Source organism: Megascapheus bottae, chromosome 24 (genome assembly GCF_031878675.1).
Source record: "Megascapheus bottae isolate mThoBot1 chromosome 24, mThoBot2.hap1, whole genome shotgun sequence".
Lineage (NCBI taxonomy): Eukaryota > Metazoa > Chordata > Mammalia > Rodentia > Geomyidae > Megascapheus > Megascapheus bottae.
The window spans coordinates 2,317,834-2,331,848 of record NC_143532.1 but is presented as its reverse complement, the minus strand read 5'-3'; the positions used below and the strand labels follow the sequence as shown (position 1 = coordinate 2,331,848).

The following is a 14,015-nucleotide window of genomic DNA, read 5'->3' as shown; positions in this document are numbered from 1 at the left end:
GAGTCTGGGCAGGCGCAGTGGCTCACGCCTGTACTCCTAGCTACTCAGGAGGCTGAGATCTAAGGATCGAGGTTCAAAGCCAGCCTGGGTAGAAAGGACCTGAGAATCTTACCTCCAATTAACCTCTAGAAAACAGGAAGTGGGGCTTGCTCAAGAGTAGGGCAGTAGCCTTGAGCTGAGGAGCTCAGGGACAGCGCCCAGGCTGAGTTCAAGCCCCAAGACACCCCCACCCCCAAAAAAAGTCTGAGCCACTTAGGGGAAAGCCAAGACAGACTGTGGGGAAATCACAAATGGCACTTGAACGCTGACGTTACTTGTCAGGGCAGAAGTGGTCCTGGAGATCTGACCAGAGGGGCTGGGACACCTGGAGACCCTACACTGAACCCCAAGGCCATCCAGGAAGACCCCACACTGAACTCCACAGTGAGAAATGGTTTGAGAACTGTCCATTGGTTATTTTATTTCATATAAAAGTTACATTGAAAGGAGAGGTTGAAAGTCAAGTATACTTGATTCGCCAAGTCTCGCGGTGTCAACCGCTTTGATAGTGACTTTGATTGAACATGTTGTACATACGAAAAGCCTCCCACGAGTGTCCGAGCCAGACACGGTGAGCAGCGACTACTGGACCCAATCTCGGCAGCCCGCAGGCCTGGTGAGCCTGCGCTGACCTGTGGCTGTCCCCTCTGCAGGGACTCCCTTCCCGCAGGCTTGCCACGCAGGTGGTCAGCTCAGCATGACCAAGGCTGACACACAGTGGACAGAAAGGCAGCTGGTCCCCAGGCGGGAACGCAGCTGCACTCGGGGGCGGTACAGCGCCTCCCCGCGGTCAGCAGCAAAGGGACAGTGGCACATTAAGGCAAGCCCCACAGAGGGAGCTGTTCGCTTCCTGGCATGATGTCAAGCTCGCACCAAGGGTCCAGTTGTATCGCCTGTGCTGTGAGTAGAAAAACAAACACAAAAACCAAAGCCACCAGTGCAGTGCATGTGCCTAGAGGGGCTGCAGCTTACACACTGCTTACGCTGCTAATGTGGGCGGAGCAAGCACAAGCTCAGGCCCTTGCGTGCTCTGGATCTGAAAGTAAAACGAAAACACGAGGCTGCAGAGGCCTCGCGGGAATGACTGCTCTTTGGATCCGGCTCTCCATACGCAATACATTCACAGAAGCCCCCGGGGCCACCAGCCCGCCCCTCTTCCCTGAAACGGCGGTGTCTGAAAAATAGCTTGTTTGCTGTACACAGCCAGTAAGTGTCACATCGCGTCAACACTGCCGATTTTGACACACATGCATACACACACAGACACACACAGATGGGCGCACACACAAACTTGCTGTTCAGTGCAGAGCCAGAGCCCGCCAGGTCTCTGTGGAAATGCCCCCTCCGGTCAGGGCGTGCTGGTGACAGGGTCAGATCCGCCACACCGCCTGCCGTCTTGGATCGAGAAGAGCAGCATGGTACAGGGGTTTCCTGGCCCGTGCAGCTCCCTACAGCCCCCTGACAACCCAGCTGTGCAGGAAGGGGACAGCCTGCCCTAGGGACAGGTCCTGGTCCGTGGAACCGTCTGCAGCCCACAGCAGCTGGGCAGCTCTACCTGGTGCGGGTCCCGACATGGGCAAGGCCACCACCACTGCTGCAGACTAGTGACCACAAATGTCCGCGATTGAGTCCTGACAGCCAGAGATTCACACTGAGAACTCAGGGCCTCCTCTCCTGGGCCTGAGGTGCAGTCGCCTGAAGCGGAAGCCGACGAAGGGATTCATCCAGAGGAGAGAGGGAGGACCCCCAAAAACGGACTTCATCCCCTCCCATCGCAGCCTCCGCTCCCACGTGGGCTTCTCACTCTTCAGCCTCTCGATCTCCTGGACACAAGAAAGGACCGAGTGGGCAGCAGTTCCAGGAGGCCCTGGCTGCGGCTCAGGCCCCCAGCGTCAGAGCTGGCCTGGTGGGTGGGCCTGGTGGGACTGCCAGGACCCCGGCATTTCATAGGCGAATGCCTGCTCCAGCTGCAGCCTGGGGAAGGGCTGGCCCCCAGCTCACCGAGCTGCCTGGGGGTGGGCAGGCCGACCCTCAGTCCAGCAAGACCCGGAACAGGCGCTGAGGGAGGGAGGGAGCGGCAGGTGGGGGTTGTGGGCCCGGGGCCCTCCCCTGGACCCCCGACGGCGCAAGCCAGCCCTACCGTCTCGTCGTTGCATATGGAGTGGATCTGGGTGCCGAGCATGACTGCCGTGAACGTGAAGAACAGGAGACCCTCGAGGCACAGGAAGACCAACAGGACCACCGTGATGGGAGGTGAGAAGTCACTGCACTCTGTGGACAGAGCAGGTTGGGGTGACTGTGGGTCAGCCCTGAGAGCCCACAGGCAGCGTCACAGAAGACGCTCCTGGTAGGTGGGCTCCTCGCTCTCAGTGAGTGACGGGTGGCGAGGCCGCCGCTCCCTCTTCCCCACAGTCTGACACTGCCACACTCGCCACACCCACCCCAGAGTCAGGGCCCTACATGGCAGCCCCCAGCCCCGCCCGGGTCACTGAATTTCAGCAGCCCAGGGTCAGGTCAGGTCAGCGAGGCAGGAGACAGACATGGCTGGCAGGGGCGACAGTAATTTCCCTCTAGTTTCCGAAGCCTGTACACTACGCTTCGTCACACTGTGTGAAGAGCAACTGTACAGCTTCTGTGCAGAAGCACAATGGCGGGGTGCCGCTGAACCACACATGTTTCTTTAAAAGACGAGACCCCCAACTCTCCCTGAAGCCCCCACCCGTGCAGCACGCACTTACCAGTCCACTGCCCACGGACGCAGGAGATGAACTGGAGCCCACAGAGGATGAGCGCGTGGACTGAGGACAGGGCGATGTACATCTGCGGGGCAGAGGGGGTCAGCACATGCCCCCCTTCCCGCTGCCCCGCCCTCTGCTCCACAGTGGAGGCTGCTGGACAATGCGCTGTGGGCAAATGGGCCGCAGCCTTGGCCTCAGGACCCAGGGCGCCACTCCAGCCAGGCTCTAGTGGATGCTCCACTCTAATCCTGCAGACGCGCTCTACTCACAGTGAAGAGCACGAAAAACCTCTGGTTCTTCTCTCCCACGCAGTTGTTCACCCAGGGGCAGTGATGGTCCATTTTCCGGATACATCTCTTACAAATACTGAAAGGGAGAGTCTGCAGTGGGCATGGATGCTCTGGGGCAAGGCCAGGACACATCTTGTACACACACACATACACCAATGACAAACGTCCTTCCTCCCCAAGGAAGTCCATAGACTAACAAGGCACAAGTTTCAGACTCTTTTTTTTTTTTTTTTTTTTTTTGCCAGTCCTGGGCTTGAGCTCAGGGCCTGAGCACTGTCCTTGGACTTTCTCAAGGCTAGAGCTCTACCACTTGAGCCTCAGCACCACTTCCGGCTTTTTTGTATGTATGTGGTACCAAGGAATCGAACCCAGGTCTTCGTGCATGCTAGGCAAGCACTTTAACCACTAGGCCAAACTCCGGGCCCAAGTTTCAGACTCTTGCAGCAAACTGGGTGGGCACACCCATTGATACGCAGTACGTCTGCCATTTGAGGAACACAAAACCTGAGGTTTTAAATGCACAGAAAGAGCTACTTCTGGTGGCATGTGGCGTAATCACTTGGAAGGCAGAAAAAGGAAGACCTCTAGCCTGAGGCCAGCCTGGCCACAGGGAGCCCCTGCCTGCAAATGTAAGAAATGAATTCAGGAGCAGTGGCCCACGCCTGCCATCCTAGCTACTCACACGACTGGGATTTGAGGACCGTGGTTCAAAGCCAGTGCAGGCACTAAGTCCATGAGACTCTTCTCTCCAATGAACCACTAGAAAACCAAAAGTGGTGCAGTGGCTCAAGGAGGTAGCCTTGAGCTGAAGAGCTCAGGGACAGCGCCCAGGCCCACAGTTCAAGTCCCACAACCAACCAAAAAAAAAAAAAAAAAAGAAATGAATTCATGGAAAGAAATGTTTGGCACCTTTAAATAATCCAACCACCCAGCTCATCCTGATTCTGAGATTCTGTACCGCGCAGCTCAGGCCAAGAATGGCCCCTTCTTATACTGGATCCTGTGTTCCACAAACTCCTCACACGGGATTCAAATAGGCTCTCAGCTAACTAGGCTCAGCTGGACACCCCTGCTGGGGCAGCCCCACTGAGGGTGGACACGGGCTTATGCCAGCTAACTGCACAACGAGCACACAGGTTGTCAGCTGGTCAGTGTCCTGCAAGGGGCAGCAGAGTAGGGGAGTGGACACACTACACAAAAACCATGGGAGGGCACAGGGAGGTCTTCTGAGTGCCAGCATCTACTTGAACTGGACGTGGCTTCTCCTTGAAACAGCCAGTGTCGGCCACACACGGGCTGGCGCCACGCCCCTTCCCTCGCGTGGGTGGTGGAGGGCGCGCGGCAGGGCTCACCTGCAGTGGTGGGCACGCTCAGGCTTGATGCAGCAGCACTTGGGGCACTTGTAGATGACCTCGCCGGGCTTCAGCCGCAGGCTCTCCATGTGCTCCTTGGTAGCGTTGCCCTTGGGGACGGCCCCCTGCGCAGGGGAGAAAGGAAGGTTAATACAGCTAGTGACATGGCCATCTCTTACTGCACAGTATGGAAAGCCAGCCACGACAGGCTCGGGCCGGAAGCGTCAGAGTAAATGACGTCCACATGCACTCAACACCCTTGGCCGGCCTTCCCCAGCCACCCTCCCCGCCGTGGAAAGGGCACCCTAGGCACGTCCTGTCGCAGTGGTGGAAAGCAGCAAACCCCATGACCTAAAGGCACTTTATCTCGTGATGTCAGGGCCATGTCACACAGGGCTCTGCCAGCCTTACCCAGTGTGCTCGCAAGCCCAGCAACAGGGTTCAGACCCCAGCCTGACAGAGGGGCCCACGTGCTGGAGGGGCTGGGCTGCCGTGAGCACTGGGGGAGCAGAGGCTGGGGACAGAGCAGGTCAATGAAGAAGACCTGGGGGTGCGGCCAGGGGAGAAGCAGGGGCAGGACCTGGGGGAAGGTTTTGGAAGGAGGGGACAGAGATGCCCCAAAAAATGACCTCAAGCGCCCCAAGGCATCCTCCCAAGTGGCATGAGTGAGGGCGAGAGCAAGCCAGACCTTGAGTGAGGTCTCTGCCTGCCTCTTGAGTGGGGATGTCTCCACATGGCACGAGGCTGCCCTCTGTACCACAGCAGCTCTGTGCCACAGAGCCGCTCTGTGTAAGCCATGTCTTCCTGCAGTGGACATGGAGAAGCTATGAGCCCGGCCTGGACAGCTGGACGGCAGACAGACGCAGGCACAGGGGGCTCGAATACTCACGGGGTCAGTGAGCATGGTCCTCAGGTGTGACGACAGCGCGAGGACTGCCAAGCAGTTAAAAACCACCCCGTTCACCACCGAGTACCAGAAGTCTTTGGAGGGCAGCAGCATGACAAATGTCACCACAAAGTCTGCATAGACGACCAAAAGCCACGTCATGACGGCACAGACCATGCCACAGCCGTCACGGATAAACCACACCCTGTCCACCACATCAGCCTCGGAGGAGGAGGAGGAGGACGCCGAGTCATAATTGTCATCGGTCAGCAGAGGGTGGTGCTCCACGTCCCGCAGCCGGCGTCCCGGTGGCTGCATGATGCCGGATGCAAACCCCTGTGGAAGGAAGGGCGGCGTGGGTTCAGGCACACGGGAACACAGCCGCCTCCCACAGCGGTCACAGCACTGCTGGTCACTTTATAAAGTCAGCAGAAGGCTTTAGAACAAGAACACTGAACTAGCTCACAGCCAAATGGTCCCATCTCTGTCTTACTGGCCATCTGGTCATCCTGCCACACACAAAGACGGTTACAGAGATACTGCACGCACATCCACAGCCCCCCACCCACCCGCTCTGCTCTGGCTGGTGTACCTCATGCAGGCTGGACACAGGAAGGGGCAGGGAGCCCTGTCTCACCTGGAGCTGCTTTTACTATGCGTGTGATGGGTGCTGCCTGCCACTGCCCGCACCTCTCCAGCCGCAGGTACACCCGTGTCTGGACATGCCCTTCATGTCTTTAACGTGGCTGGCATCAGACTGCCAGAGGCAGTAGAGGACACCCCCCACCCCCACAGACTGTGTGGACTGCCTGTGTGGAAAGGCGTGACTTTCTCTTATCATGTTTACCCAGGGCGGGAACACTGATGGCAAATAAAGCCAGGGGAGTCAGAGTCCTCTCTGACTTGGCGTCTCAAGACAAGAGCAAATACCAAGGGGTGTGTTGCGGACAAAGCTGACTTTCAGACCAGGAGCTGAGCCTGACGATGCAGGCAGGGCGTGAGACACGTGAAGGGATGATGGAGGCCTGCACTTCAAATGGCCAGCGGCAGTTTCTCAAATCTGGCAATCACAACACAGGGAGGATGTGGAGAGGAGGCAGCCCACTGAGTGCTTCTCCAGACCCCTTCTCAACACAGAAGCACTGACTAGCACAGCCGCAACAGCCTCACTCCCTGGCCAGGCAGAAATAGCTCCAAACTTCTAAGTAACATAAGAGAAGCCGCAAGGATGGAGAGCATTCAGGCAGACCTCCACCAGTCATGTGTGCAGCTGGCAGCTAGAAGGATACCTCTAGGTGTCCTCTAGTCATCTTCTCTCTGTAAGCGAGCATCCTGCAGAGACCTCCTTCCTCAGGAGCAGCCTCCAAATGACAGCCTGCAGGGCTCCTGGAGCCAGTGCTCAACAGCCCCCGAGACGCCTCCTGAGACCCCGGGACAGCTACCTCTTCACAGCTCCACCCTGCCTGCAATAAACCCCTAGAGGGGGTCTGGGCTCCTCCGGGACCCAAGATGGGCACTGGTGCACAGGGTGTGGGTTTAAAAAGTGCTGTAATAGGAAGGGAGGCCCGCCAAGGCGTGGATGTGGGCAGACAGAGCAGATGGAGCCAAGTCTGGCTCACTCACTCGCTCGCTCACTGCTGTTACCCTGGGCCCTGCTAGTTAGTCTGTCTGGGAAAGGAAACGGATCAAACTCATCCATCAGGAGTCACACTTGGGCCAGGAATGGTGATACACTGGGTTGTGATGCCAGCATGGAATCGTGAGTTCAAGATCCGCCTGGGCCACCACATCTCAGCAAACAAACCAACGCTCTTACCTCACAGTTCAGCACTGAGCATCACTTGAACATTTTGTGCCTTTTCTTGAGGATCTTAAGGTGCATGCCGGCCTTCGAGACAGGACCTGAAAGGCATCAGGAGCTGACTGGAGACGTGACGTGCTTTGTTATTTGACACTGGAAGCATGCAGCCAACCTGGCACTCACCCTAAGGTCACGGTGTCACCACTGCCTTCTATGTTCTGATCATCCGCAAATGGGTGACAACCCCACAAATTCACTTATTTGTTCTGGTGTTCTGCTTTTATTTGGGACAGGCTCTTGCTGCGTTGCCCAGACTGGCCTAAGACTCCTGCACTTGACGACCCTCCTGCTTCAGCCTCCCCTGGAGCTGAGTCACAGGCAAGCCCTGCCATGTCTGTTGTACCCTTCTACTCTTTTAGCCCTACATTCAATACAAACCTATAAGCCACAATCCCTGAAGAAAGACCCAGGTCAAATCCAGCTGAACTGGAAGTGCCAGCGCTGCTAGGAGGGAGCGAGGCAGCAAAAGGAACAACTGGAACCCAGTGAGGCTACCTGGACCAAGGACACCAGAGCCCGTCTCCCTGGGGTTCACACAACCCTTGTAGATGGACAATACAGGAATCTTCTAGAAGCACTAGAGCAGAGGTGGCAAAGACCTTGAGACATGAGGGGTCCCCAACAAGCATGACAGTGGCAGCCAGGTTTCCTTCCCTAAGGCAGGGCCACCAGAGGCCACACTACCCATAGGACCAGCTTCCAAATACTGGTAGGAAAGCCTAGGGAGGAAAGTAAGAGCCGGAGGCCATTGGACGGCAGAAGCCAAGCTGCATCAGTACCACGGGGGCTTGCTTCCCAACTGGCACCATGGGGGTGCAGTGTTAAAGAGGAAAAAGCAAGCAGTTCCAGAAAAACTCACAAAGCACAGCTCAGTGAAACCTGAGAGCTCTGCTCCTCCTTCACAGACCAGCAGCAACAGAGACAGGAGCACCGGAGATCTGGACTTCCCGCAGAGCCTAACTGCTGTAAGACCACACTGCGGGGTGCAGAAAGTGAAACGATTCGTCTAAATCCTGAGCAATGGTGCAGTGAGCAGATCTCTGACTCTAGCAGCACAGTAAGAAAACTGTAAATTCCTAGCTCTGGGCTGGCATGGTCGTTCCAGCCCGCCTTTTTAGAGGCTTAAGTGTCTAAATGCTCTGTTCCAAGCTACTGTGAGTTGGGATAGCAGGACTAGGAGCAGGATAGACGTTCCCTAACATGCATGTTTAATGTACTCACAGGAAGCTAGCTGCCAACCTCTTAAGAGGCATGGCTTTGTGATTACCTTCTAGTGAGCATAAAACCAAGTAACTCCCAGAGACAGGGGCGAGGAATTCAGAGAAGGAACAATGCATGGAGCAGAACACTTCAACACAGCAAAACTAAAATATCCTCAGACACAGGAGCAGACAAGAAGAGGTATGAGCACTTCCCAGCTACTGAAAACCAAAAAATACTGGTAGATGTAAGATTCTGAAGTAGAATTGGACACGAGTGAGAATCATCCCAGGAAAGAGAAGTAAAGGACCAGGGCAGGTTGGGAGAAAACACACAGTGAATATCATCCAAGGTTCAGTTATAAAAACAGAACATTAGGGGCCAGGAGTTTGGCCTAGTGGTTAAAGTGCTTGCCTAGCATGCATGAAGACCCAGGTTCGATTCCTCAGTACCACATACATAGAAAAAAGCCAGAAGTGGTGCTGAGGCTCAAGTGGTAGAGCTCTAGCCTTGAGAAAGTCCAAGGACAGTGCTCAGGCCCTGAGCTCAAGCCCAGGACCGGCAAAAAAAACCAAAAAACAAAAGCAAAAGCAAAAACAAAACCCAGAACATTAGATGCTGACCCAGAAGTCAAGATACCTGCAGTGAAGTCACACAGCAGTCCAGTCGTTTCCTGATTTCACAGGCCCTCTTGTTGCCTGTGTCTAAAACGAGGAGCCCCGACACACACACACACACACACACACACACACACACACACACACACACACACACACACACACACATGTGCATGCACACACATACACACAGGACTGCAGTGGGACACGGAGGGGCTGGGGGGGGGGGGCTAGCTCTCTAGCCTCCAACATGAAACATTTGATGGTGGCTCCCATCCCACACATTCTGCCGAGTCTCCTGCCTTAGGTGCCAAGTCCAGCAGACCTCCTCCCCCCACACACACCCTATGCACTGTGATGTCCTCAGACCTTGCCTCCTCGGTTCTCAGGTATTCTGATCACAGACATTCAACAAGCACCTTGCACCAAGGGCTACCTAACGCCACAACCCAAAGCCAAGGTCTCCCAGGCTGATCTCAAACTCAATCCTTCTGCCTCTGCTGGAGTTGACAAGTGTGGGCCTCCATGCCATAGATACAGTAGCCAGATTCAAACAGATGCTTAGTAAGACTAAACCGTGTGCCAGAGTCTCAAGACTATAATCCTAGCAACTCAGGAGGCTGAGCTCCTAAGATCACAGTGGAAAGCCAGCCTGGGCAGGAAAGCCCGAAAGACTCTTATCTCCAAGTAAGTACTAAAAAAGCCTGGAGTGGAGCTGTGGCTCAAGTGGTAGAGCATTATCCCTGAGCACGAAAGCCAAGAGACAGCGCTTGCTAGACAGTTACTCCAGAAAAACGAGTACGGATGCAGACACAGGAGGGTGTGTGTGTGTAGATAAAATTTCACTGTTTCTCAAGCCATGAAAGGCTGAGTGCAGGCAGTTGCTAGCTGTGGTTACTGCAGAAGCTGCAGCCTGGCTGCAATCCAATCAAGGCCTGTGTTAGACTATGCTGATCAGTAACTTCAGTCCCCCTGGCCACAGAGAAAGAATACTTCACATAAACCGTGACACAAGTACAAAAGACCCAGAGCCTGGCATTCCTGTGCGTGCTGAGCTTCTCACTGCTTTACTGTTCACACTCAAGTGGTCATAGAGTGGTCAAAGTCAAGCACCTTTGATTCAAGTCAGTGCCTGGACACCACTGCTACGAAGAGGACCAGAGTTATAGCAAGCCAACACTCTCTTTCTGAATTCTTCTGGCAGAATTCAGATCATCTAATGTGTTCTTCAATGTTCTCTCCATCAACTCACAATCATGAAATATTTATCTTGCCCTTCCAAACTCTACCAATAATGTATGCCACATGAAACCACTGTTTTCTTCTTAAATGACTCCAAGAACAAACGATTTCTATTTCTTAAAGGTTTAAGAAACACACTAGGACACTAAGCCAAGTGTCAACAGCAGCAGGCACATGACCAGTACTGCCAACAGCACCTTGTTGTCCCTTTCTAGAAAGGGAAACAGCTTTCACACCAAAGTTTGTGGTCACTGTGAAGCAGCACTAAGACAGTGCAGACACAAGGCAGTAAAGAGAAAGGACAGGGCAAGGAGGCCATGTGGTGAGGAGCTCTGAACGTGGGAGGCCTGGGGGTCCTGCCTTCTCCTTCATACTCATCCTCTCCAGAAATGACCTCACATCACAAAAAGGAAACTAAAACCAGAAAACTACCAACCTCACAGCCTATTAGTGGGTCTAGCCAAGAGTCCCTCAGCAGCGCCACCCCAGAGGTGGGAATCAAAGCAGAACCCCAAATCATGATGCCCCTACTCCAATCGCAATAAACCACATAGCTGCTGAGATCAAAAGCCAAGTGCCAGAGTCTCTGACTTCTTCCACCTGCATACATACCCCATCAGCAGGCACAGTGGACAGTACCTCCAAACCACCCCAAATCCCTCCCACCACCTCCAGACCCTGGACTGTGAGCACTTACCTGAGCAAACTCACATCTCCTCAAACACCTCTGCTTGCCCAACATTCACACCCCCCGCCCCGCACCAGTGGAATCCTTCACATTTGCAGCCCCGATTCTGCTGCTGCTCCCATGCCTGAACTGCCCCCCTGCCCAAAGCCTTCATGTTCTCAGACCTCACCTCCCACCAGCCTCTCGCTGCTGGCAGGTGTTCTGAGGCATCTTCCCAGCACTTCAACACAGAGGAGCAGGGAGGCGGGCCTGACAATATGGAAATGGGCCCTGGCATGAGTGGGACTGAGGGGCTGGGAGTTTGGGAAACAGGGATAAGGAGATTCAGAATAAGCAAGACAGGGGTGCAGAGAGAAACTCACTGGATGCTCAAGGCCAGAAATGCTTGTGGTGTCTCCCTGAACACACAGCCTAAATGATGCAGTCCCCAAGGACAACACAGGAACCAGCACTTCTCTTCATCCACTGTAGACCACAACCACCATGGAGGGCCAAATGAAGCGGTTGCTTTTTCTAAAGACAACCAACACGCCAATAAACTGTCAAGAAAGCAAATCCAGAAATAAAAACAACTCTATAGACATCAGAGACTCTTAGCTCCGATGTCTTAGCTAACAGACTAAACTCCCATTGGAGACTCTTAGCTCCCAGCCTCACTCTGCATCTGAAATGGGATTTCCTGTACATGTGACCTAGCTTCAGAGCCATGAGATGCAAACCACTCTGAAAACCTAACTAGTCAAATGCAATGTAAGACACAGCAGGTGATAGGAAAGGCTGCTAACTGCAAACCTACTGTGTGCGGGGAACTTTATCCAAGGACTGTTTGACCCTGCTCCTCACAAGAGCCGTAGCAGCTCACCAGGTACAAGCTCACTTTCAGGATGAGGACACCAAGTCTTGAAGCCAGGCTTGTAGTCTGCTTAAATTCCAGCCAAGGTGAAGCTGGAATTGCTCCAAAATGGTGTTGTTCCGCTAAAGCCTAAAACATACTCTGGCATTGAGAATGCTGCACCAAATGAGTGGAGCGAGAGAACGCTGAGAATTCAAAACATCTCACTGACACTGCAAGAGCTTGACTCCACAGAGGCTGGCACTTCTCTAGCAGAGGCCTTTTTCCACTGCTCCACAGGCTGGCAGCGAGCTGCCTCTTTCAGAATTCCTGAGGTTGCCTGTGCACCTTGTACCTACAACTAGCTTGCCAAACTCCTCCCCCCACCAGCCCCTCCCCGACACACTCCTGGATGTCTAAGCACACTTCCTGCTCAAGATTCTGTCCTTTCCTTGTCACCCCATTTCAGGCAGCCCTCATCCCTAATTTACACTCTGCAGAATGCTAACCTCAGGTCACTAGATTTGGGGGCACCCGTCCAGGCTCGACCCTTAGCCTTCTCTTTGCATGTGTCCATTTTGGTTTCTTTTACCAAAACTTCACACCTCTGTGCTCTTGCCATTTCACCCAATTCAAGGTTCATATTCATGTTCTTTCTGCCCAGCCATATTATCTGCCACCTACAAGGCATTGAAGGACAATAAAGATGTTTCGAAGCCATCAAGAGGCAGATCAATGTAAGACACCATCTTGGCCCCACAGGTGTCTGGATTTCATTTTAGGACTCAAAGATGATAGACAATGTGTTTCAGGATTGGAATTTAGGAGCAAGCGGAGCTGAAATCAGCAGGACAAGAGCATGTTTGTAGAGAGAAGCACAGAAGCCAGAGCAGAAAACAAGAAGTAAGTGGTGGTGGTCCTCGGTGAGTCTCAGTTCCCTGTGCGGGGCAGCCCCAGCACAGACAAGAGCATCAATGTGGAAAAGGAGGGAACATCTCTGCCTCAGAAGAAAGAGAATGATGAATAGTCACAAGCATGTTAACTTTTTTTTTTTCAAGAGCCGGGTCTCCCTATGTTGTCTAGGCTGGCCTTAAATTCCTTGGGCTTGGGCCTGGAACGTGGCCTGGTAGTAGAGTGCTTGCCTAGCATGCATGAAGCCCTGGATCTGATTCACAGAAAAAGGCAGGCGTGGTGCTGTGGTAGAGCCTGTAGCCTGGAGGAGTGTCCAAGGACGGTGCTCAGCCCTGAATCCAAGCCCAGGGATGGCGAAAATAAACAACAAAAAAATCCCTGAGCACACGCAACCCACCTGTGACTCGGGGACCGGTGCCGGCCTGGGTCTGGCGGCCCCTGCAATGACCGGCAGCCACGAGGCCAGCACCGGCACCCACGCTGCCGGTCAGCCGGAACTCACCGCCACCGTAAACCAACTGTTCACGAGCTAATTCACCGCTGTCGGTTCAGCGGCTCTTGGGAGGGGCCCGGCTCGGGCCGCTCCAGGCGATCACTCCCGCCCAGGACCATTTATTCCCAGCTCACCGTCCGGGGCGGGGAGGACGCGCGGGGACCCGGGCCGGCGGGGGAAGGTCGGGCGACGGGCGGGGCTGCGGCTCGGAGCTGCCGGGCGCCGTCGGAGGGGCGCGGGGCGGAGGCGGCCGCACTCACCCGAGGCCCGGGCGGGGTCGCCGGGCGCGGCGGCTCCTCCCGGCCAGCGGCGGCGGCTGCAGCGGCCGAGGCAGGAACGCATCATGCGGCCGCGCTCATGGCCCGGCCTCACAGGAGTCCCCCGGCTCGGCCGGGCGCGGTCCGGCCGGGCGGGCGGCTCGCGGGGAGGCGGTGGCTGCGCCGCTCCTTCGCCGCCGGAGCCCTACCGGAGACGGCACTGGAGAGCGGGGCGGCGTGACCCGGAAGCGGATCCCGCGGCGGGGGGGCGGGGTCAGGGGCCTGCGCACGCACACTTCCGGCCGCGCCGCGCCAGGCCGCTCGAGGCGGCTCGGGCGGGTCCGGAGCGCGCGGCCCGGCCGCCGCGGGACGAGGAGCCGCTGTCCGCCGCCGGGACGCCCGCTGCCGTGGCGAAGTAGCCGGCTGGGTGCTTTCCCTGTGCCTGGAGGGGAGCTGAGAGCAGGTGAGAAGCGGACGACCCTGCGCTGTCCAGGGCCCGAAGCCCGGGGGTGGCTCGCAGCTCCCGACCCTGAGATGCGGCAGAGGCGGAAGCTCGGGTCACCGAGCCCCGAGGGTTGACCCCGGCGGCCGGGGACGGGCGGCCTCCG

The 14,015-nt window shown here is 55.7% G+C and overlaps 1 protein-coding gene across 5 annotated transcripts; it reads right to left on the bottom strand.

Moving 5' to 3' along the window:
• Nucleotides 1-431: 431 nt before the first annotated feature.
• On the bottom strand, nt 432-13,630 carry Zdhhc7 (zDHHC palmitoyltransferase 7). Of its 5 annotated transcripts, none has more exons than XM_090357191.1 (9): nt 13,411-13,630; nt 11,276-11,452; nt 7,122-7,207; nt 5,309-5,641; nt 4,420-4,544; nt 3,047-3,143; nt 2,778-2,859; nt 2,180-2,310; nt 432-1,862 (listed from the first exon to the last, which is right to left on the bottom strand). In XM_090357191.1, exons 4-9 carry the CDS (start codon nt 5,621-5,623, stop codon nt 1,686-1,688), a joined length of 927 nt encoding a protein of 308 aa, XP_090213317.1. In that variant the 5' UTR covers nt 5,624-5,641; nt 7,122-7,207; nt 11,276-11,452; nt 13,411-13,630; the 3' UTR covers nt 432-1,685. The 5 variants fall into 5 exon arrangements, with proteins under 5 accessions (XP_090213317.1, XP_090213316.1, XP_090213318.1 ...); XM_090357190.1 differs by lacking the exon at nt 13,411-13,630 and adding an exon at nt 13,285-13,368; XM_090357192.1 differs by lacking the exon at nt 13,411-13,630 and adding an exon at nt 13,285-13,368 and having other exon boundaries at nt 11,276-11,426.
• Between the last annotated feature and the right edge of the window lie 385 nt (nt 13,631-14,015).